The sequence below is a fragment of the Lacerta agilis genome, chromosome 8 (assembly GCF_009819535.1).
Source record: "Lacerta agilis isolate rLacAgi1 chromosome 8, rLacAgi1.pri, whole genome shotgun sequence".
NCBI lineage: Eukaryota > Metazoa > Chordata > Lepidosauria > Squamata > Lacertidae > Lacerta > Lacerta agilis.
In genome coordinates this window covers 80,834,091-80,856,810 of record NC_046319.1, presented here as the reverse complement: position 1 = coordinate 80,856,810, position 22,720 = coordinate 80,834,091, and the positions used below count along the sequence as shown (strand labels likewise).

Here is a 22,720-nt window from a genome sequence, read left to right as displayed (position 1 = left end):
CCCCCCTTTGCTCTCACAGACAAACTCGGTTGCACACCTTCGCACTGGTCCATTGCAATGGGATGGATTTTCTTGTCCGTAAAAAAACCCTTCTTGAATACAGAGCCTACTCTGCGTTCCCTGGGGGCTCTCCATTCCTGCTTCCATCCCATAATGGGCATCTGGTTGGCCACTGTGAGAACAGAAGGGGCCTATATGTCTTTCAGGATATATAGCTTTATTTACACATATATCGATCCCGAGCTACATTGGTGCCAACTTCAAAGGGCACAGGACAGGTCCCTTCCCACCCCCATGTTGCGAACAATCAGTCGCAGAGGAGAGCAAGCCCAGTGCAGTGTGGCTTTTGTGGCTCCTCCTCCTGCCATGGAGGGAAAAGGTGTGTGTGGGGGAGCAGCCCCAGGCCAGTGGCGGCAGGAGGAAGAGGAGGAGCTGCCGGCCATTGAAGCTGTACTTCCACCATGTACAGCTCCACCCAGGGGCATAGCGTGGGTTGCTGGCGCCCGGGGCAGGCAAGTGCGGATTTGTTTTTGTCACACACACACCCCACCCTGCCGGCAAACCCCGTGAGCAAGCTGCGAAGCAAGGGGGTGACACTCTGGGCACCTCTCCCCCGCCGCCATCGAAGCCACCGCCAGCGCGCTTCACTTGGAGCGCGCTGGCCGCGGGGGGGGGAGGCGGGGGGAGGCGCCCAGAGTGTCACCCCCTCCAGGGTGGCACTGGGGGTAGAAAGCACCCATCGCCCCCACCTTGCTACGCCACTGCTCTGGGTAACACACGTGGCTCCAGAAGTGCCTTCTTCCTCCCTCTTGGCCGGTTCCTCCACATGTCCTTGCACCCCCCCCCTCGTCTTCTGCTCAATTTGGCACCTCTGTTCTCCTACCTAACAGCTGGGTGGCGGAAGTAAGGCTCACCTGTTAATCTGGAGGGCCCCATCACTTAGTCTACTCCTTGTAACTGTAGCTCGCTCTTTTGGGATGCGGATGAGGACACTTAAGTGAGCAGAGAAGGTCGGCTGTCTAAACCTCTGGGTAGGCTTCTTTAAGCAAAAATGTTTTTAGCGGGTGCTAGAAAAAGTCTATTGGGCTTGCCGATCAGAAGGTCGGCGTTTCAATCAGAAGGTCGGCATTTCGATCAGAAGGTCGGCGGTTCGAATCCCCGTGACGGAGTGAGCTCCTGTTGCTCGGTCCCAGCTCCTGCCAACCTAGCAGTTCGAAAACACGTCGAAGTGCAAGTAGATAAATAGATACCGCTCCGGCGGGAAGGCAAACGGCGTTTCCGTGCACTGCTCTGGTTCGCCAGAAGCGGCTTAGTCATGCTGGCTGGGGGAAAACTGTCTATGGACAAACACCGGCTATCTCGGCCTGTAAAGTGAGATGAGCGCCGCAACCCCAGAGTCGTCTGCTACTGGACTTAACTGTCAGGGGTCCTTTACCTTTACCTTTTTTTAAAGAAGGAGTACAGTGAATGCACCTGCACAACTTCAATAGGCAGGGAGTTCCAGGGGGTCAGTGCTGCCGCACTGAAAGTTCGATTTCTTACAAACGTAAAGGGGTGTTATTGAATTGGTCGGCTGGTTGTTTATGGAGCAAGGCTCTCTCTCGCAGGTAAACTGATCCCAAGTCGTTAAGTGTGTCAGACACTAATAGTAACACCTCGAAATTGGCCTGGTATCAAATTGGCAGCCAGGGCAGATCTCTGAGCACAAACCCTCTCCCGTCAGCAATCGTGCTGCAGCATTCTGCGCAAGCTGCAGCTTCCGGATCAGGCGCAAGGAAAGCTTCACAAAGAGCACATTGCAGTAATCCAGCAATGTGGAAAAGAGAAGGGGCGCCTTGGGGGAGCCCCAATCAAAGCCCCTTTAGCTGCCTTACGCATAGAATTGTAGAGTTGGAAGGGACCACGGGGGGTCATCTAGTCCAACCCCGCTGCAATGCAGGAATCTTTTGCCCAACGTGGGGCTCGAACCCACGACCCTGAGATTAAGAGTCTCGAGCTCTACCAACCGAGCTACTCGCTGGGATGCCGCCTGGAATCCTTTTTGGGGTGACTAGGCTTCGGAGCGGCCCTTGCTCTGGGCGTTTGGGTCTGGAGGGAGGAAAGGTGGGAGGCCCTAGAGCAGGGGTCAGCAACCTTTTTCAGCCGTGGGCCGGTCCACCGTCCCTCAGACCATGTGGGGGGCCAGGATATATTGGGGGGGAATGAATGAATTCCTATGCCCCACAAATAACCCAGAGATGCATTTTAAATAAAAGGACACATTCTACTCATGTGAAAACACACTGGTTCCTGGACTGTCCGTGGTCCGGATTGAGAAGGCGATTGGTCCGCATCAGGCCCACGGGCCTTAGGTTGCCTACCCCTGCCCTAGAGATACGAAGGGCTGGCTGCCAGCCAGCAGCTGGGCTCCCAGACACACTCCAAGTCCGGGAGTAACCTTGCTCCTTGTTTATACGGAGCTCTGACCCTTCCCCATTCACGTCAGATCAGTTGCTGCCCGAGGCATTTCTCAGAGCCGCAGAGCCTTCCCTAGGGAGCCAGGGGGCCATTCCCACACTGGTCGCCCCCCCCCCCCCAGTTCCCAGCCCGGCCTGCCATGGGACAGGAGGCAGCGCTCTCCACCAAAGAACAGGCCGCCTTTGCCAGACTGCCTGGCCAGCACTTTAGAAATAATAGCAGCAAGACTTGAGGTTTTCAGATTTCTCGAGAGCATGGAGCACCTCGCGTCCCTAGGCTCGAGGAGAGACGCTGATAGCACAACACACTTTGGTGCCGACCCACAAAGAATGAAATGTGGGTCCCTAGAAAGTGCTCCTCCCTGCATTACGGGGGCGGGGGGCTGGACTAGATGACCCCTGGAGGTCCCTTCCAACTGTACAATTCTATTTTTAAAAAATTGATTGTTTATTTATTTATATTAGATTTATATTCTGCGCTTATATACTCGCTGGGAGTCGCTGGGGTATAAATAATGAAAAAATATTATTATTATTATTATTATTATTATTATTATTATTATTATTATTATTATCTCAAGGCAGTTCACACAATAAAATACAGGATAAAACAAGTAAATAAGTAAAAAGGGATAGCAAAACAATAACCATTTAAAAGACTGCAGAATCCTATGGTATGATTATTAATTATTAATCAATCCTATGACTATTAATTATTAGTTAATCCTATGATTATTAAATTGCGGCAGTTGAATTTAGTAAGAGTAATAATAATTTGAAGCAAGTGCAGTGGGGGGGGGGAGAGGCTATTTACGTCTCCGTCAGGAGAGCTTTGGGCATGACCCTCTGTGCGACATTATCCTGCCTGGTATTTGCCACTAATAATAGACGTCTCCTGGGGGGGCGGGGGCTGTGTGCCTTGCTCAGCACCTGACCCTCCCCAGCCCCAGCCCCCTCCCCTGGACTCCTCAGAGTTTGCAAGGAGTCCTCCTGGAGCCTTGGGCACTGATGGCAGGGTGGGGAGAGAGAGGAGGGCAGGAGGGGAAAAGCCTTGCCCCCAGTGCGTGGGCTGGGTTTCCCAGCTGGCCTGGTGGACAGCGGCCTGAGGCATTGCAGATCCTTGCATCAGCTGCAGAATCCAAGCCCCTGAGCAGCTGGGCATTCCCTGGCTCCTCTTTCCTGCTGGGCAAACTCGGCTAGCCGGCCGCAGGGTCCAGCCTGGAAGGGAGCCGCCATATATGGACACAAGGGAGTCTGGGCAGGGGGGCTGTCCCTTCTCTTCCTCAAGCCTTGCCGGCCTTATTCCATCCCCTTTAAGAACCTATCGTTCGCTCCATAAGACACACTTATTTCCTCCTAAAAAGTAAGGGGATATATCTGTGCGTCTTATGGAGCGAATGGTGGTCCCTGGAGCTGAATTGCCCAGGGGCCAAAAGAGGATCGTGCTTTTTATTTTACAAAGAGAAAAGGGAGTGTTGAAAGGACCCCACTCAGCAGCTGATCAGCAAGAGATCGGGAGAGAGATAAGAGTCCCGGCTCCCTTTCAGCTCCGCCCTCCATTGTTGAATGTGCTGCAGAGGGAGGTTGTTTGTTTCCCCAGCGACATGTGACTGGCTGATTAGATTATCTGTCTGGAAACTGTAGAAAAGGCTCCCTTTCCTTTAGAAGCTGCAGAAATGTGAGTTGAACCCCATGAAAACGGGGCTTTTCCTCTTTGCTTTCCCCCCCTTTGCAAAAGGAGCTTTGCTTTTGCAAAAAAAGCTGCAAAACTTTTAGCTGATCCTCAAAAAAACAGGGCTTTTACAGGAGGAAAACAAGAAAAAAAAATCTGGGTTTCCTCATCTAAAAACGAGGTGCGTCCTATGGTCCGGTGTGCCCTATGGAGCGGAAAAATACGCTAAGCAGAGGCTGCCTTCTGCATGCATCATAGTAATGATTGGTGGGGAATGAATCCAAAGCCATCTAGGCTGACCCCACTCACCACCTAAAAGAACAAGACACCACCACTGTAAAACTAGGCTACGCAAACTAGGGCATTGACAGAGAGGGGAGACGAAGGTAGGCAGGCCAAAACCGGCCCTTCTCTTCCGGTTCTGCCACCCCCACCATCCAAATACTACAAAGAAGTAACATTGCAGGGGGTTGGAGTAGATCACAGCTCCACAATTCTGTGATTCTATGAAGTTGGCAGTGAGACTCACTCGGAAAGGGGCGCCCTCTCCTTTGTTGAAAGACAGGTTGTATGGGCATCTATCATTAACAACAACAACAACAACAATTTATTTATACTCCACCCATCTGGCTGGGTTTCCCCAGCCATCTGGGCGGCTCCCAACAGAATATTAAAAACACGATAAAACATCAAACACGAAACACTTCCCTGTACAGGGCTGCCTTCTGATGTCTTCTAAATGTCAGGTAGTTGTTTGTTTCCTTGACACCTGAAGGGAGGGCGTTCCACAGGGCGGGTGCCACTACCGAGAAGGCCCTTTGCCTGGTTCCCTGTAACCTCACTTCTCGCAGTGAGGGAACCGCCGGAAGGCCCTCGGAGCTGGACCTCAGTGTCCGGGCAGAACGATGGGGAAGGAGACACTTCTTTGGGTATACTGGGCCGAGGACAAGAGATTCTTTAGCTGGGATTCTTACTAGGGCTCGTTTTAATGCATTACCCTCGGCGTTACTAACTGGTAGATATCTTCGGATCCCAATAGAACAGAGGCTATGTCCTTGCGATCTCAAGGAAATCGAATCTATTAGCCACGTCCTCCTACACTGCACTCTGTATCGAGATTTGAGGAAGGAGTTAATCGAACCCCTGTTAAAAAATCTACCAGGCCGTTCAATTGAAATGCTGACTAGATACTTAATTGAGGACACCAACCCAGAGCGAACTATGACTGTAGCTAAATTTTGCTGTCATGCGACAAGACTGAGACGCGTCATGACATCAACCGACAACAGCGATAAAGCCGTCCACCAAGCCATAGCAGATAATACTTAAATGGAATTATCTCCCATTAAATTTTAGCTTAATTTTAATCTAACATGGGATCTGAAATAGTATTGTTAAAAGACGATATTTAAGAAATATTTATACTATGTACTATTGTTTTATTTTCTCTTTTGCTGGTCTATGACCGTGTTGTTGTTGTTGTTGTTCAGTCGTTCAGTCGTGTCCGACTCTTCGTGACCCCATGGACCAGAGCACGCCAGGCACGCCTATCCTTCACTACCTCCCGCAGTTTGGCCAAACTCATGTTAGTAGCTTTGAGAACACTGTCCAACCATCTCATCCTCTGTTGCCCCCTTCTCCTTGTGCCCTCCATCTTTCCCAACATCAGGGTCTTTTCCAGGGAGTCGTCTCTTCTCATGAGGTGGCCAAAGTACTGGAGCCTCAACTTCAGGATCTGTCCTTCTAGTGAGCACTCAGGACCGATTTCCTTCAGAATGGATAGGTTTGATCTTCTTGCAGTCCATGGGACTCTCAAGAGTGACCGTAATAAAGTTTTATTATTATTATTATTATTATTATTATTATTATTATTAGCTGGGATTCTTGCATGCAGGGGGTTGGACTAGATGACCGTTGGCGTTCCCTCCCAACTCTACAGTTCTATGATTCCTTAAGCGAGGGAATGAAGGCCAGAGCACAGGAGGGAGGGCGAATTATGTCCCTGTGGTCTCCTCGTGAAAGGGATGCTTCCTCACCCCACCCCACAAGTGGAGATCTCCCTTCCCTCTGACTGGGCTCCCCTCCTCCTCCTCCTTCTGCTTCCTCAGCTGATCAAAGTCAAACAGACATGCAAGCTGTCGGCAGGTCCAGGATTGATGACTGTCGGTCAAATCCCCTCATCCGGCCCAGCCTTGGTTCCTTGTGTGCTGAGCTTGCTTCCCAGCCTTGCAAAGTGTCCGCTGACTCCAGCAATGCCGTGGCGTCCCGTTGCCAAAAGCATGTCCCGTTTCGTAGCTGAGATCCATGCAGGACCCAGCTGCTGGGCCGCCAAATGTCCGGCAGCTGCATCCAGGAATTGAGGCCGTTGGACTGACGCCATCCCTGCTTTTCGGAGGGTCGTGTAGAAGACACCTGTGCGGTGATCCCAGCTGGTCCAGAGCGCACGACCCTGTTAGGTTTGTTGACTGCAGTGTGAGGTGGACAGGATCCAGGGGAGACAGGGCTTCCTCGGTTGGGAAGTGACACAGCAAGAAAAATGGGGTGGGAATCTCCCCCCCCCCACAAGCCTCTTCGTTCAGCCCAAAGAGATTCAGGGGGGGTTCTTTGGAGCTGTCCTGATGGCACACCACTTTTTAGTCCTGGAATCTCAAAGGATCATAAGACTTCTCGAGTTGGAAGGGACCCCAAGGGGTCATCTAGCCCAACCCCCATGGAATGCAGGGATCGCGGCTAAATAATCCGTGACAGGTGGCCATCCAACCTCTGAGTCAAAGCCTCCAAGGAAGGAGAGTCCACCACCTTCTGAGGGAGACCGTTCCACTGTCAAGCAGGTCTTAGGACCAGAAAGTTATTCCTGATGTTTAGTCGGAATCCCCTTTCTTGTAATTTGAAACCATTGGTTCAAGTCCTACCCTCCAGAGCAGCAGGAGAGAAGCCTGCTCCGTCTTCCCCCTGACAACCCTTCAGATATCTGAAGATGTCTATCATATCACCACCCAGTCTTCTCTTCTGCCCTGGGGCTTGTGCATTGCAAAGGAAAACCGCAAAGCGGAGCATGTGCAGAGAGCGATTTCCTAGCAAATGAAAGCCATTAAATGATTTTTTAAAAAGGCAAGAAAGGTAAGAAGGCCTGGGAATTATGCTCCCTCCCCCCCCCCCCCGTTGCTGCAAAATGTCATCTTGTCTTCTGGTGGGGGCTGCTGGTCTTGGTGGCGGTGGAAGAGAGTGCCCCAGAGCATGTGCAGAGACCCCTTTCCTCAGCATATGTGGTGATCCTTCAGATGCCTGCATCAGATATCTCTCTGTCTATGTCACACACACACACACACGTTGGTCTGTAAGAAAAAAATCCAAAGCTCATAATAGGCCAAATCAACAATAGTCCTTCAACAGGCCAACAAGAAAACGGAACAGTGAGATGGGATGGGAAGCAGGCAGGGAGGAAAAAATGTTGGCCTGAATCTCCATGTTTTCAACAGCCGAAAACCTTCCCCCTCCCTCTCCTCCCTTTCCCCATCAGGCCCGATGAATATTTCTGGAGGGCTCGGAAGCTATTTTGTGATATTTCATTTTCTGATATTTTGGCTGGCCTAATAAAGGCATGCATTGCGTCATTAATTACAACCATTTATCACCTACCATCCACTCCCAAGTTCCCAGGGCAGCTACAACCATTAAAAAGCAATGCTAAAAAATGTTTAAAACAAAAATGACAGAAATACGTTGGGTTACATCTCCTCGGGCCTCAATATGGACTTAGGTACCCGTGCAATTCAGGATGACATTCTATGGATCGCATAAGTGGAGTCTTTCCCACTTATTGTTTATTTGTTGTAAATAAACCCTTTTCTCCAAGGATCTCAAGTTGGCATCCATGGTTCTCCTCCTGCTCCTCGTTTAATCCTCACAACAGCCCTTCGAGGTAGGGAGGATATGAACCCTGGTCTCTCCCAGGTCCCAGTCCGACATGCTAAAGCAGGGGCTCCTAAACTCAGACACCCCCGTCCCTTCCATAAACTCATGCCCCAGAGCCCCACCCACCCTATAAAATAATAGTAGATTCCACGACCCACTGAGGAAGATAACAGCGCAATAAAATTCAAAGCAGGGAAGATTAATTGCGCCTTTATTCAGATTCCAATCTAAACGACGTCGTTTAATTAATTCAACAGCACAGATGAACTCAGTCGGGCGGTCCCGGCCTTTCAAAATCTGACACTCATTTAGCAAGAGTCTTAAGATTCCACACATTTGGGAACTAACTCGCTGCTCAGCAGCACATTCTCATTGCAATGGGTGGCCTTGATGAAGTGATAACCAGTTTCCACACGTCCGGCTTAAAGCCGCTTTAGCAGGCGCAATTAACCACTTCCAGCGCCTCTCGGTTAATCCCGCCACCGCCCCTAGGGGGCGCCACGGCGGCCCACTCTGCGAACCACCGCTCTCTGACCAATGCGCAACACTGGCACCTCTCTCTTTTCAGGTGCCACAAGGCTCTTTTCACCTGCGTGGCCACAGAAGCGCCCCGTGTGCGTGCGCCAAGACGCACGCACGCGCCGCTTCCCGTGCCAGGGCGCCGGGATCCCTCCCTAGCCTTTACTTGCCAACCCCAGCCCCCCCGCCTCACCCCCGGTGCCCTGAGCACAGACAGAGCCCTGGAGAGGCTCCAGCTGGAGCTTCGGGGGGGGGGCACTGCAGCCTGCCTTTGAGAGCCCCTCCTTTTTCCAGCTGGGGTGGAGCTCCACTTTCTTTCCTTCTCTCCAGGACATGCCCTGATCCCGCTTCCCTCTGCCCCTTCCTGCTCCCCCCCCCCAGCCTCCCAGCCTCCCCCCCCCCACACACACACTTGGCCAGCCTCTCCCTCCCTCATTTCGTCCATCCTCTTATTTGCTTCCAACTTCCAGGAGAAGCGGGTCAGAAGAAGGGTCTCCCTTTCCCCTGCCATCCATGGAGCGCCCGGTCGGTGCCACCCTCTTGCCACCCTCCGGCTTGGCTGATGCCCTCCTCTGCTGACTCCGGAGCTGGGCGAGCCTGGTCCTCCCTGCCCCAGCGCCCATCGGCCGCTCGCCGAGCAGATCCAGGACGAAGAGGAATATGCCAGTCCCTGGGTACCTGTTGCTGGCAATCGCCCTCTTGTGCGCTCAGGTAAAAAGAGACCCCGGGTGGCACCGGGTGGGGTCTGGAGGAGGAAGGAAAAGTGCGGGGGTGTCTTCCGGGGCTCGGGGCTCCCGCATGCCCTCTTCGAAAAGTGGGAAAGGGAAGAAAAAGACCAACCTTCTCATCAGCACGAAGGTCTTGCTCTTGCCATGTGTCCCAAGGAATCCTCGCCTCGCTGTTGCCGTGGGCATGTGCGTGCAGGCAGAGCCAGCGGGAGAGGGGTGTTAAATTCCCTTGAACTATCCAGCCTTGCGTATTTTTAAAAAATGCATCTGGGGATCGGGGAGAGCAGGGGAGGACGGGATGATGCAGAGGGTTTGGAAGGAGGCAAGAAACTATTTCTGTCCCATGCAGAGCGCGCCTTGGTCCTTGCAAAGGTTTTTTTTGGCAGTTTGGGCAGAGATTTCTTCTCCGTATGAGGATCAATCAACCCGGCGGGCGTTCATCAGCGAACGTTTTTTGTATTTATTAGACATTATTAATTTTATTGCCTTATTTATCGCCTCTGCTTATGAGCCTCCAGCGAAGGGCAGCTCTGCGCCTGTCCCGCCCAGAGGGTATTTCTCATGTTTAGCTTGAATTCGCATTTTCTTGTTTGGTTCGGGTCCTGTCCTCTGGGTCAGCCGAAACGAAATGCGCTCCATCATCTAAGCGACTATGCCGAGTTAAAAGTAGGGGGAAATAAGAGGGGAAATTAACGCCGTTTTGCCGAAGATATTTAGAAAACTGATGCTAGTTTTAATCTGTTTTTAGTCTGTTTTTAGTTCAACTTCTTTGAAAGACTCAAATTATTGTTGTCAGTTCCTCTTGCTGCTAATTATTCATTGTTGCTGTTTTTGTAAACTGCTGTAAACCTCTTTTTTATACAATTAAACGGTGCATAAATTTTATGGAATAATAAAATGCGTAAAATGATTACAGTATAGACAATAATTTTTGCCCTCGAAAAACCAGCCGATTGACTCCCTTGAGCTGAAGCTAACTTTTAATTGTCTTGTAGCAGTGGACCGCCATCTAGTGGCTTTCCTTGGTACAGCAGCTTCGCGCAACTTCTTCAGATACGCTGAAACAACAAATACCTGAAGAATATCTGAAGAAGTGTGCATGCACACGAAAGCTCATACCAAGAACAAACTTGGTTGGTCTCTAAGGTGCTACTGGAAGGAATTTTTTTATTTTTTATTTTGTTTTGACTATGGCAGACCAACACTGTTTTGTTGTTGTTGTTCAGTCGTTCAGTCGGGTCCGACTCTTCGTGACCCCATGGACCAGAGCACGCCTGGCACGCCTATCCTCCACTGCCTCCCGCAGTTTGGCCAAACTCATGCCAGTCGCTTCGAGAACAGTGTCCAACCATCTCATCCTCTGTCGTCCCCTTCTCCTTGTGCCCTCCATCTTTCCCAAGATCAGGGTCTTTTCTAGGGAGTCTTCTCTTCTCATGAGGTGGCCAAAGTACTGGAGCCTCAACTTCAGGATCTGTCCTTCTAGTGAGCACTCAGGGCTGATTTCCTTGAGAATGGATGAGTTTGATCTTCTTGCAGTCCATGGGACTCTCAAGAGTCTCCTCCAGCACCGGAATTCAAAAGCATCAATTCTTCGGCGATCAGCCTTCTTGATGGTCCAGCTCTCACTTCCGTACATTACTACTGGGAAAACCATAGCTTTAACTATACGGACCTTTGTCGGCAAGGTGATGTCTCTGCTTTTTAAGATGCTGCTACTTACCTGTATTTTATACAGTATGTCAGTTCCCAGGCCTTCTTAATAATTTTACATTGCCATCACATATGGTAGAAATGCTACTTCTTTGTAGCATCTGGTGGGGGCGGGGGCCACCAGGATGACAATGCCATAATAAAAGGGCCCACTTTGATCTCCAGGCTTTCAGGTAGACAAAATGGTATTTCCCAGTTCTACCTAGAAAGGCTGCCAGGGATAAAAACTGAGTCCTTCTGCATTCCAAGCAGCTCTGCACTTTTCATAGCCTCAACTCACACATTTGAAAGCCAATGGACTCAGCTTCCTATGAGTTCCGCCTTGTTGCATTGGAGGGGGGGTTCCGAACCCTTTTCCTCCTGCCTTGCATAATAATAATAATAATAATAATAATAATAATAATAATAATAATAATAATATTTATACCCTGCCATTTGACTAGGTTTCCCCAGCCACTCTGGGCAGCCCCCAACAGAATTAAAAGCACAATAAAACATCAAACATTTAAAAACGTCCCTACACAGGGCTGCCTTCAGATGTTTAATAAATAATAATAATAATAAAATTTTATTTATACCCCGCCCTTCCCCGCCAGACCAGGCTCAGGGTGGCTAAAAAAAGTCATGTACAGCAGTACCTTGGTTCTCAGACTTAATCCGTTCCGGAAGTCCGTTCCAAAACCAGAGCGTTCCAAAACCAAGGCCGCTTTCCCGTAGAAAGTAATGCAAAATGGATTAATCCGTTGCAGACTTTTAAAAACAAACCCTTGAAACGGCAATTTAGCATGAATTTTAACATCTAACGAGACCATCGATCCATAAAATGAAAACAGGAAACGATGTACTGCAGTCACACAATCAGTCGATTAGTAGCTGAACTGGGTTTCACACAGTCAGGAAACCGGGGGAAAAAAATGCCACAAAAACGCAAAATAGCGAAAACAGACCGACCTCAGCGTAACACTCAAAACGGAGCATGTTCTTCCAGGTTTGCAGTGTTTGGGTTCCAAGTTGTTTGAGTACCAAGGCGTTTGAGAATCAAGTTGCCACTGTAGTTGTTTATCTCGTTGACATCTGTCGGGAGGGTGTTCCACAGGGCGGGTGCCACCACCGAGAAGGCCCTCTGCCTGGTTCCCTGTAGCTTCACTTCTCGCAGGGAGGGGACCGCCAGAAGGCCCTCGGAGCTGGACCTCAGTGTACTATCGCAGACCCCACCCAAGGGTGCTCCTTTCTAACTGCTCCTCCGTTCACTTACAGCCGGTGTTGACTTCCGAGCAGCCAGCAGGAGGTGAGTTTCTTGTCCCCACATTTCCCCTTCCTGAAAAATTCCCTGCCTTCCCCACGTGGAAAAGCCACAACCTTCCAAACTGCAGAGTTGGCACCCAGTGGCAAGGAGCCTTTTGTTTCAGGCTCCTGTGGTGTAAGTCATGGGTCCTGCCTGCTAGCCTGCTCCCTCAAATATCACTGGCTTGCTCATTTCTATATATAGGGTGCCTACATTCTGCATGTGCAAATGGCTTGAGATACCTATGAGGTCCATAAATTACCATCTAGCATATATTCAACAAAAAAAAACAGTGACCATTTGTTGTTGACAAAGGACAGCTGGACATATAAAGGGCCCCATTAACTTCAGGAGCCCTAAGGCTCGCCCTCCCATTGTTTCCGTGTGGGAATGTTTAGGGATGCAGGAGAGGAAATATTGTTTATTATATACTATTCCAACTTGTGTTAACAAGTCCCAGAACTTGGTAGAGTTTTTCATTCCCCTTTTAAACACACACAGCGGATAGCTTGCTCAGGTTCGCTAGAGTCTCTACAATAATATTGTCCCGGTATTTTCCCCTTCTACCGTATTTTTCGCTCCATAGGGCGCACCTCGTTTTTAGAGCAGGGAACAAGATAAAAAAATATTTTTTTCTGGTTTTCCTCCTATAAAAGCCCTGGTTTTTTTAGGATCAGCTAAACGTTTTGCAGCTTTTTTTTGCAAAGGGAAAAGCCCTGTGTTTTTTTTAGGATCAGCTAAAAGTTTTGCAGCTTTTTTTGCAAAGGGAAAAGCCCTGTTTTTTTGAGGATCAGCTAAAAGTTTTGCAGCTTTTTTTGCAAAGGGGGAAAAGCAAAGAGGAAAAGCCCCTTTTTATGGGGTTCAACTCACATTTCTGCAGCTTCTAAAGGAAAGGGAGCCTTTTCTACAGTTTCCAGACAGATAATCTAATCAGCCAGTCACATGTCCTGGGGAAACAAACAACCTCCCTCTGCAGCACATTCAACAAAGGAGGGCGGGGCTGAAAGGGAGCCAGGTCTCTTATCTCTCTCTCAATCTCTTGCTGATCAGCTGTTTAGCGGGGTCCTTTCAACACCCCCTTTTCTCTTTGTAAAATAAAAAGCATGATGCTCTTTTGGCCCCCGGGCAATTCAGCTCCAGGGACCACCATTCGCTCCATAAGACGCACAGATATTTCCCCTTACTTTTTAGGAGGAAAAAAGTGCGTCTTATGGAGCGAAAAATACGGTAATTCCCTCCTAAAATAAGACACGACACAGTCTTCTATAAAAGTATAAAGAGTTTACTTACAAGTATCATCTGTTCACGGTCGGATCCCAGAAGGCAGACTTTTAGCTTAGAAAATATAATATACATTAGGAGACTATTCCTTAAGGGCAATAGCTCCTTCTCGTCTCTTGGCTGAGCATCTTGCCTAAACACATGTTGCTCCATTGAAAGTGAGTCAAAAAGAGGGAAAGTTGGAGTCTGGCCCCTCTGCTTTTGTCTTTACCTGCACAGGTGAGGCCACACCCCACCTCCTGTCGCATGCAGAGGAAGTCTGTCCCAGCTCAGGAGAAACAGACATCCCCTTTCTATGTCCACTCTAGGGATGTTGTACTCCCGTGTGCTCCCGTGTTTCACATCCCACATTCCCGAGAGAGGCAGGTGCCAATCAACCGAAGGAGATGGAGAACGTTGATAAGGCAGCTTGGTTGACTGGGCAGCAAAGAGAGTCTGGGGGTGGGTTTGTGCCAAGGGCTGGAGGATCTGACACCCCCCCCCATTGTTCTGCAGTGGTGCCCTTCGAGGAGGTCTGGAGCCGCAGCTACTGCCGGGCCCGGGAGACCCTGGTGGACATCCTGAGCGAATTCCCCCACGAGGCCGAGCACATCTTCAAGCCCCCCTGCGTCCCCCTCTGGAGGTGTGCCGGTTGCTGTGGGGACGAGAGCCTGGAGTGCATCGCAGTGGAGACCCGGACCATCGATTTGCAGGTGCGCCTGTGCGGAAAGGGCTGTCCTGCCCTGAGTCCTAGAACCACAGAGGCATCACGGAATTGCAGAGTTCAAAGGGGCCCCCCAAGGGTCATCTAGCTCAACCCCCTGCCAAGCAGGAATCGCAACTTCGTCCCTTCCTTCCAATCACCCTGCAAAGCTCTGGTGGTTGCCCTCACAACCTCACTCCATTTATTGCAGCAACTGGGGTCTGCTCAGCATCCCAGACTCACAGTTGCTTAATCGAACGTAAAACCAGAGGCACACTTAATGCTCAGAGTACTGTAGGGTTGGAAGGGGGCCCCCAGGGGTCATGTAGCCGGACCCCCAATCAATGCAGGAATCACAACTAAAGAACTCATGGCAGACAAACCTCCAAGGGACGGTTGAGGTAGCCGAGCCTGGTAAAGAGGAGACAGAGAGTTGATATGATAGCCATCTTCGCATGTCTGAAGGGCTGTCCCATGGAAGAGGGAACTGGCTTGTTTTCTCCTGCACCAGAGGGTAGGACTCGAACCCATAGCTTCGAGATACAAGACAGGAGATTCCGACTAAACTTTAGGCAAGACGGTAAAGAGCTGTTCAACACCTCGGAAGGTGGTGGATTCTCCTTGACTGGAGGTTTTGAAGCAGAATTTGAAACAGTCATGAATGCTGTAGTTGAGATTCCTGCATTGCAGGGGGTTGGACTAGATGACCCCCGGGTGCCCCTCCCAACTCTGCGATTCCACGATGGATGCCAGTGGGTTGAATCCGTATGACTAATATCGGATCCGACCCAGGATTTGGTCATGTGTGGGTATGTCTGGCTGAATGAGACCCGCAGTTCAATCTGCCCCAGCACACTGTCTCCGCCGTCTAGTGGGGCAGGTACCCAGGGAGGATGGGAGCTGGATTGGGTGCAGCTGGTGGAAGGTGACGTGTCTCTCCCCCCCCCCCCCGGCAGGTGGTCCGAGTGAGCCCCATCCTGGGCACGACTCAGCAGGAAGAAATGAAGTTCGTGGAGCACACCCGCTGCTCTTGCAGGTGAAGCGAAGGCCATGCAGGAGCCAGTGTGGCCTGCAGGGGGGTGTAAGAGATGGGTGGTTTGGTGGGGAGGGTCTGCAGCTGGATGTCGGGGGGGGGGTGGGGAGTGGAGGGACATAAAGGGTTCCCTTTCATGCCACAGCTCATTTTCGCTGCACCCCAGAACCTATTTTCCTTTTTTTAAAAAAAGAATTTATTAAATTTCCAGAAACACAAAAATAACAGAAAAACAATACAAACATCTACAAGAATACAAAAAAGAAAAAAGGGAAAAAACAATATAGAAAACAAAAACAAACTATCAAATATCTTAATCTTATTCTAAATCTTCTTTGGGGGGACTTCCCCCGTCCTCTCTTCAGCGTTCAGTTCTAATTTACTTTAGTAACTTTGTAACTATTTTCCAATCATTCACCTTAACTCTTCAAATTCAAATATCATCCACTCTTATCTCTATAAGCTTACTTAAATATTCATAACTTTAATTACAAACAACAAAATCTTAACTTCTTATTTACTATTCTATTCTAACATTGCATAGCTATCACCTGTTATAGTCTCTGATTTCACTTCAAAAAACCAACTTCTCACGATTTTTCAAATAGTCTTTAAATTTCTTCCAGTCTTCTTCCACCATCTCCTCCCTCTGGTCCCATCTGCCAGTCTTTATCTGCCAGTCTTCTACTGTTGGGAGCTCTTCACCTTTCCAGTTTTTTGCAATCAAAATTCTCGCTGCTGTTGTGGCATACATAAAAAACACTCTATCTTTCCTGGATATCTCATGGTTGGTTATGCCCAATAGGAAGGCCTCTGGTTTCTTAGAAAATGTGTATTTCAACACTCTTTTAAGCTCATTATAAATTTTCTCCCAGAAGTCCTTAACCTTTTTTTCCAAACCACAGCTCGACCCTATAATGTATGGTGCACTTGTAAAAGTGCCCCTGAGCATGTGCAGAGTGTTCCCCCCCCCTTTCTCTCCCATATCCACCCATTCCCTGAATTTTAGAAAACGTGCATTTGGGACTCTTTAGTTCAGGGGAAAAGAAGAGGAAGAAGCGGTATGGTCAAAGTTTATAATAGAGAAAGTAGAGAGAGAAAAGTTTCTCTTTCTCTCTCTCTCAACACTAGAACTCTTGGACCTACAATGAAATTCAGGACAGATATAGGAAAGGGCTTCTTTCACACAGCACAGACTTAAACTATGGAACTCCCTGCCACAGGAGGCAGTGAAGGCCACCAACCTAGATGCCTTTAAACGAGAATTAGACATGGAGGAGGAGAGGGCTGTTGGTGGCTACTAGCTAGGGTGGCTGTGTTCTCCCTCCACAGTCGGAATACCAGTTGCTGGAAACCGCAGGAGGGGAGGAAGTTCTCGCGCTCGGATCCTGTTTACGGGTTTCCCACAGGCATCTGGGTTGCCACTGTGAAAACAGGATGCTGGACTAGATTGGCCATTGGCCTGATCCAGCAGCCAGGCTCTTCTAATGTTCTTGTGGAACCTCCAGCTCCAGCGGAAGTCTATCTACATTCATAGGTTCTTAGGGATATTTGGCCACTTCGAAAACAGGATGCCGGACTGGGTGCTTTTTCTAGGGGAGGCACACACGCCAGATCAGGTTCAACCAATCCGTCCCCTTCCGCCATAGCTGTCAACTTTTCCCTTTTCTTGCGAGGAATCCTATTTAAAAAAGGGAAAAGTTGACAGCTCGCTTGTTACCTAGAGTGTAAATATGTTTTCTTCTTTTTCCAGGCCACGGCGAAAACGTTTGAAAGGCGAGAGGTAAGCGGTAAAGGGATGGATGTGGGCATTATGTATGTATTTACTTATTTCATAAGAATAAGACACCACTTGATTGTAAAAAAGAAAAGAAAAAGCACTTTACAAAGAGAATAAAAGGGTAAAGGGACCCCTGACCGTTAGGTCCAGTCTCGGACGACTCTGGGGTTGTGGCACTCATCTCGTGTTACTGGCCGAGGGAGCCAGCGTCCAGCTTCCGGGTCATGTGGCCAGCATGACTAAGCCGCTTCTGGTGAACCAGAGCAGCGCATGGAAACGCTGTTTACCTTCCCGCCAGAGCGGTACCTATTTATCTACTTGCGCTTTGACATGCTTTCGAACGGCTAGGTTGGCAGGAGCAGGGACCGAGCAACGGGAGCTCACCCCGTCACTGCGGGGATTCGAACCGCCGACCTTCCGATCGGCAAGCCCTAGGCTTTGTGGTTTAACCCGCAGCGCCACCCGCGTCCCTTACAAAGAGGATAGAACAGCAGAATTAACCGTGAAAACTCTTTAAAAACATTCGAAAGAGAGAATAAACAATGAAAACATGCATTAACATCTGCCGGCCTGGTGCCAATACTAAAATATTGACTCCTTACAAATGTGGGACGGGGTCTTATGTGGCAACTGGAACAGGGCCACTTCCATAAATCGAAGCGGTTGAGGGGGAGGTACATGGGGCAAGGTGATCTCACAGGTGATCTGGTCCCAAATTGTTCGGGGCTTTATATATTAATAGCAGCACCTTGAATGTGGCCATTGGGAAGCAGAGCAGGTATCTGAGCACAGGTGTTCTGTGTTGCCAAGGCTACCTTCCTGCCCAGGGCCGGATTTAGGTTTGATGCGGCCCTCAGCTCCTGAAGGTAATGGGGCCCTTTATATGTCCAGATGCCCTAAGTCAACAACAAATTGTTGCAGTTTTTGTGTGTTGAATATATGCTATATGGTCATTTATGGACCTAACAGGTATCTCAAGCCATTTGCACATAACGAAATAGGTATTTTATCAAAGTAATTGATATAGAAAGGAGCAAACCAGTGATATTTTAGGGAGCAGGCGGGGCCCATGACTTACATCAGGCTTCCTCAAACTCGGCCCTCCAGATGTTTTTGGCCTACAACTCCCATGATCCCTAGCTAGCAGGACCAGTGGTCAGGGATGATGGGAATTGTAGTCTTTAAAACAGCTGGAGGGCCGGGTTTGAGGAAGCCTGACTTACATCATAGGAGCCTACACAACACAATAATAATAATAATTTATTATTTGTACCCCGCCCTGGTCTCCCCAGCCACTCTGGGCGGCTTCCACCAAACATTAAAATACATTTAAAATATCACAGTTTAAAAACTTCCCTAAACAGGGCTGCCTTCACTGTCGCTGTATGTAGGTTTTATTTTGTTTGTTTTTTATCTTATATTTTGGAAATGTACATCCAGTGGTTTTTTTCATTTAATTTTTTCGGGGGGCCCTAAGCAAGAGTTTGTTTAGCTTATACGTAAATCCGGCACTGTTCCTGCCAGCAATTGTGCTGCAGCGTTCTGCAGCTTCCGGAACAGTTGCAAGGGGCAGCCCTGCGCACAGTGCACTGCAGTAATCCAGTCTTGATGAATCAGACGCATGAATCTCTGTGGGAGGCATAGCTGTCAAGTTTCGGATTTGAAAAGAAGGGATCAGCAGTCTCACCTATCCCGGGGACAGTCACATGTTAGTGGTGGGCGGAGCCAGAAGCAAAAGTGGGCGGGGCAGCAATGTAAACTCCAAGCGGGCTCGGAGCGGAGCAAAGAGGAGGGCAGCCATGTGCTCCGCGCAATGGAGCCCCATCGTCTTCTTGTCTGATCCCATCAAAACAGGACAGGAAGCAGCAGCTGCTCAAGGGCAGCCAGGCTCCGCCCACCAGCTAACCCTATTGGCCGGCTGAGGGGCTCGGTGGCAACAGGCAGGGGCTGATGCAGGGGGAGGAATACACCCCCCTGTAAGCACGGGAAACGGCTCCCACTTGCTTTGAGGGCTGAGGCTTTTCTCTCCGAGTAGGCGAGGTCTTCCCACCCAGTCCCTGGCCAGCAGGGGAGGAGCTGCTTCCATTAAAAACGGGAAATTTAAGGGGAATAAAAAATAAGGGAGAGCAGCGGGAAACTGCTTGAAATAAGGGAGAATCCCGGGGGAAACGGGATACTTGACAGCAATGAAGCTCCCTTTATTGCTCCATAGAGACAGCTCGGCGCTCTCAAATTTACCAGGGACAACCCTAGCTTCCCCATCTCTGTAGGTGCCTCCTTATAAACAGCTGGGTCGCTAGATTTACCTGCCTCTTCCTTCTCCAGGAGCCACCGGATTGGGGCCAAGAGGAGACCCCGGGAGCCAAGCCTGACGCCTTTCACACCACTGTAGGTACACGAGAGCACGGTGTTTGCGTGGCAATTGGCAGCAATAGGAAAGAGCCCTTAGCTCTGGGGTCAGCAAACTTTTTCAGCAGGGGGCCGGTCCACCGTCCCTCAGACCTTGTGGGGGGCCGGACTATATTTTGAATTTTAAAAAAAATAATGAACGAATTCCTATGCCCCACAAATAACCCAGAGATGCATTTTAAATAAAAGGACACATTCTACTCATGTAAAAACACGCTGATTCCCGGACCGTCCACGGGCCGCATTTAGAAGGTGATTGGGCCGCATCCGGCCCCCGGGCCTTAGTTTGGGGACCCCTGCCTTAGCTCATTGGCAGGGGTAAGGGGGGGGGGGGAAAGAGATTGCTTACTTTTAATGCAAAAGCCTGGCACCTCCAAATTAAAAATAAAGGTCCATTGGGGGAACGTGACGGGAAAGGCTGAGAGCGGCTGCCAGTCAGAGTAGAGAACATGGTTAGATGGACCAACGCTCTGACCCAGGTGGTTTCATAACATTATTCGTTACTTGTAAAGCTTCTCAGGTGTCCCAGGAGATTGAAAGGTCAGGCAAGCCTTGCCTGCAGGCTCTCAGTCTAAAAGGCGCAAGAGGAAAGAGGGACGGGGAGGGCAGAGGAAAAGTAGCGAGCTCAGTTGCAAGTTACATACTCAGAGCAGTGCAATCTGATCTGGAGGGGCACTGTGCTTTTACGTGCATATTTCACACCCAACCAGCACCCCTTAGTTCTCTAGCTGGTGGGTGGGGCCAGAGCATAACCTCCCTCTGGCTTAAGGATGGAGGGAGGGAGGGCAATGTTATGATAGGGTTAGCAATGTCCTGAGCTGCCTGTAGGTGCCGTTCCTGTTTAAATCAGGCCTTTATTAATCATGAGGACTAGAATCTTGCTTTGTTCTGAAGCGGAGGGACCTAGCTCAGCGACAGAGCACCTGCTTTGCATGCAGAAAGTCCCAGGTTCTTTCCCCGGCATCTCCAGGGTGGGGAGCAGAAAGGACCCCTGGCTGAAATCCTGCGCCTGTTCTCTAGCCAGGCTCTGCCCAACTCGCCTCTCCAGCAGTGCAGAATTCTGGAAAGTTCGGCAGGTCTGGTTGGGATTGGCACCTTCATCAGACCTCTCCAGCATCAACCCCCCCCCAACCTGTTGCATGTGGTTTTGTTTCAGCAGCTGCAAACTCCCCGGCGCGGGGAGGCCGGAGGCCCAGCACAGAGACCAAGAAGAAGCCGAGAGTTCGCCCCTGTCCGAGAGAGACGTTCCCCTCTGAAGTCCGGACACAGGCAGGGCTGCCTCTCTCTCCCAGCTGCCCATGCAAGGACGGCGGACAGAGAATCCCCTGCAAGGCCCAGTCTGTGGGCTGCCCTCTGTGGGGGCTGGGGGGCAGGGGATGCCCTTTTCTTGACACTGATGGGATTGGGGGACCCTCCATCTGCAGAGGGTGGGAGAGACGTCCACTCCACTGACTACCCATTAAAGAGTCCTGCTCCCTGACTGGTCCCCAGATATGTCTTACAGACTTCCCTGATCTGGTCCCCGCCAGCTGTTTTGAACTCAGAACTCCAAAACACCCAGAGAGCACCAGGTTGGGGTGGCTGGTCCATGGCACACCTATGCATTTCCTCCTCCTCCTCCTGACCCAACAAGGCATGTTCTGTTTCTGCACTTAAAAGGGGGCCTTTTGCGAAGCATTCCTGCCCCCCCACCCCATCATTGCCTCCCTCCCTCCCTCTTTTATTTATGACGATGCATCATTCTTAGGTCTGAAACACACGCCTGGTCCAGGCATGCATCTTGCGTGTGGCTGTATGTGTGGAAGTGAGTGCTTGTGTGTCCACCCAAAGGGCGTTGCATTGTCTCCCATGTGCTCCTATCCGCAACATTTTGCAAATGTTGTTTTTTTTAAATAGTGTTTCCTATGCCCCGCCATCAGGGGCAACCCAGTGCTTATTTTTGGGAACAGGAGATGTTGTTTGGGCTGACCCAAATCGAGGCACTTCGAACCCCACATAAGTGGGAGTCAGCTTTGGCTACTCAGCGGTGGTGAGGCCAAGGCACTCTGCACACGTGCAAGGGCACTCTTTCCACTATTATTATACCATATATTTCAGTTTTATGTCTTCATTAGCCTCTCATCCTGCAAGTCAGCCTTCCAAGTGAATTAGAATTACTTGAACAGCACTGAAGGACGTTGAAGCCCACCTCAATGATATTTCTTTTTAGCCACTGGCTTATGAAACCACTCATGCCTCCTTCAGTTCCTCGACAAAACGTCGCAGGGCCTTTCCTTCCGCACTGCCGAGAAGCCTGCCTTTTTTGAAGTGCCTTGGAATTAATTGCACAGCGCTGAACTGCATTGAAGTCTGCTGCGTATTTCTTTTAAGCACCAGCAGATGGAGCTGTTGCTTTCCTGAACTCTGCTGTCAGGGATGCTCTGATGAAGAGAATAGCACTCTTTTAAACTAGAACCCCCCCCCCCGAGTGTAGGAATCCCGCGCCGGGAGATCCTGAAGTGTAGAAGGAAAGTCGACGGTAAACCTAGGTGCGGCGCTGATACCCTTTCGGTTATTACGGCCACAAACCACTTTAAAAGACACACCCACCTGCATGGACGAAAGAGAGGATTGTGTATTTGCATGCATGCTCTTTGGACGGCTAAGAACAGATCTACCACCTGCAGGTTGTGCGTGGTGGTTTGATTCCATTTGATACGTGGGATTGCAAAGGGTAAGACTTACCCGTGACTATCAGTGGCTAAGAGCCACAACAGCTACCGTATTTTTTGCTCCATAGGGTGCACCGGACCATAGGGCGCACCTCGTTTTTAGAGGAGGAAACAAAATAAAAAAATATTTTTTTCTGGTTTTCCTCCTCTAAAAGCCCTGTTTTTTTGAGGATCAGCTAAACGTTTTGCAGCTTTTTTGCAAAGGGAAAAGCCCTGGGTTTTTTGAGGATCAGCTAAAAGTTTTGCAGCTTTTTTTTGCAAAGGGAAAAGCCCTGTTTTTTTGAGGATCAGCTAAAAGTTTTGCAGCTTTTTTTGCAAAAGGGGAAAAGCAAAGCTCATTTTCCAAAGGGGGAAAAGCAAAGAGGAAAAGCCCCGTTTTTATGGGGTTCAACTCACATTTCTGCAGCTTCTAAAGGAAAGGGAGCCTTTTCTACAGTTTCCAGACAGATAATCTAATCAGCCAGTCCCATGTCACTGGGGAAACAAACAACCTCCCTCTGCAGCACATTCAACAATGGAAGGCGGGGCTGAAAGGGAGC

At 49.7% G+C, this 22,720-nt stretch overlaps 1 protein-coding gene across 2 annotated transcripts; it reads left to right on the top strand.

Moving 5' to 3' along the window:
- The first annotated feature begins 8,969 nt into the window (after window positions 1-8,969).
- Window positions 8,970-20,789, top strand: LOC117051868 (snake venom vascular endothelial growth factor toxin HF-like). Of its 2 annotated transcripts, none has more exons than XM_033158573.1 (7): window positions 8,970-9,273; window positions 12,258-12,288; window positions 14,062-14,258; window positions 15,205-15,284; window positions 17,035-17,064; window positions 19,387-19,449; window positions 20,630-20,789. In XM_033158573.1, exons 1-7 carry the CDS (start codon window positions 9,223-9,225, stop codon window positions 20,724-20,726), a joined length of 549 nt encoding a protein of 182 aa, XP_033014464.1. In that variant the 5' UTR covers window positions 8,970-9,222; the 3' UTR covers window positions 20,727-20,789. The 2 variants fall into 2 exon arrangements, with proteins under 2 accessions (XP_033014464.1, XP_033014463.1); XM_033158572.1 differs by having other exon boundaries at window positions 20,627-20,788.
- Window positions 20,790-22,720: the final 1,931 nt, after the last annotated feature.

Excerpts from the sequence above, each read along its gene's own strand:
- LOC117051868 (XM_033158572.1), top strand. The coding sequence starts at position 9,223 with ATGCCAGTCCCTGGGTACCTGTTGCTGGCAATCGCCCTCTTGTGCGCT. Across the intron at positions 17,065-19,386 it reads AAACGTTTGAAAGGCGAGAG|GAGCCACCGGATTGGGGCCA; the intron begins GTAAGCGGTAAA and ends TTCCTTCTCCAG. Across the intron at positions 19,450-20,626 it reads CTGACGCCTTTCACACCACT|CAGCTGCAAACTCCCCGGCG; the intron begins GTAGGTACACGA and ends GTTTTGTTTCAG.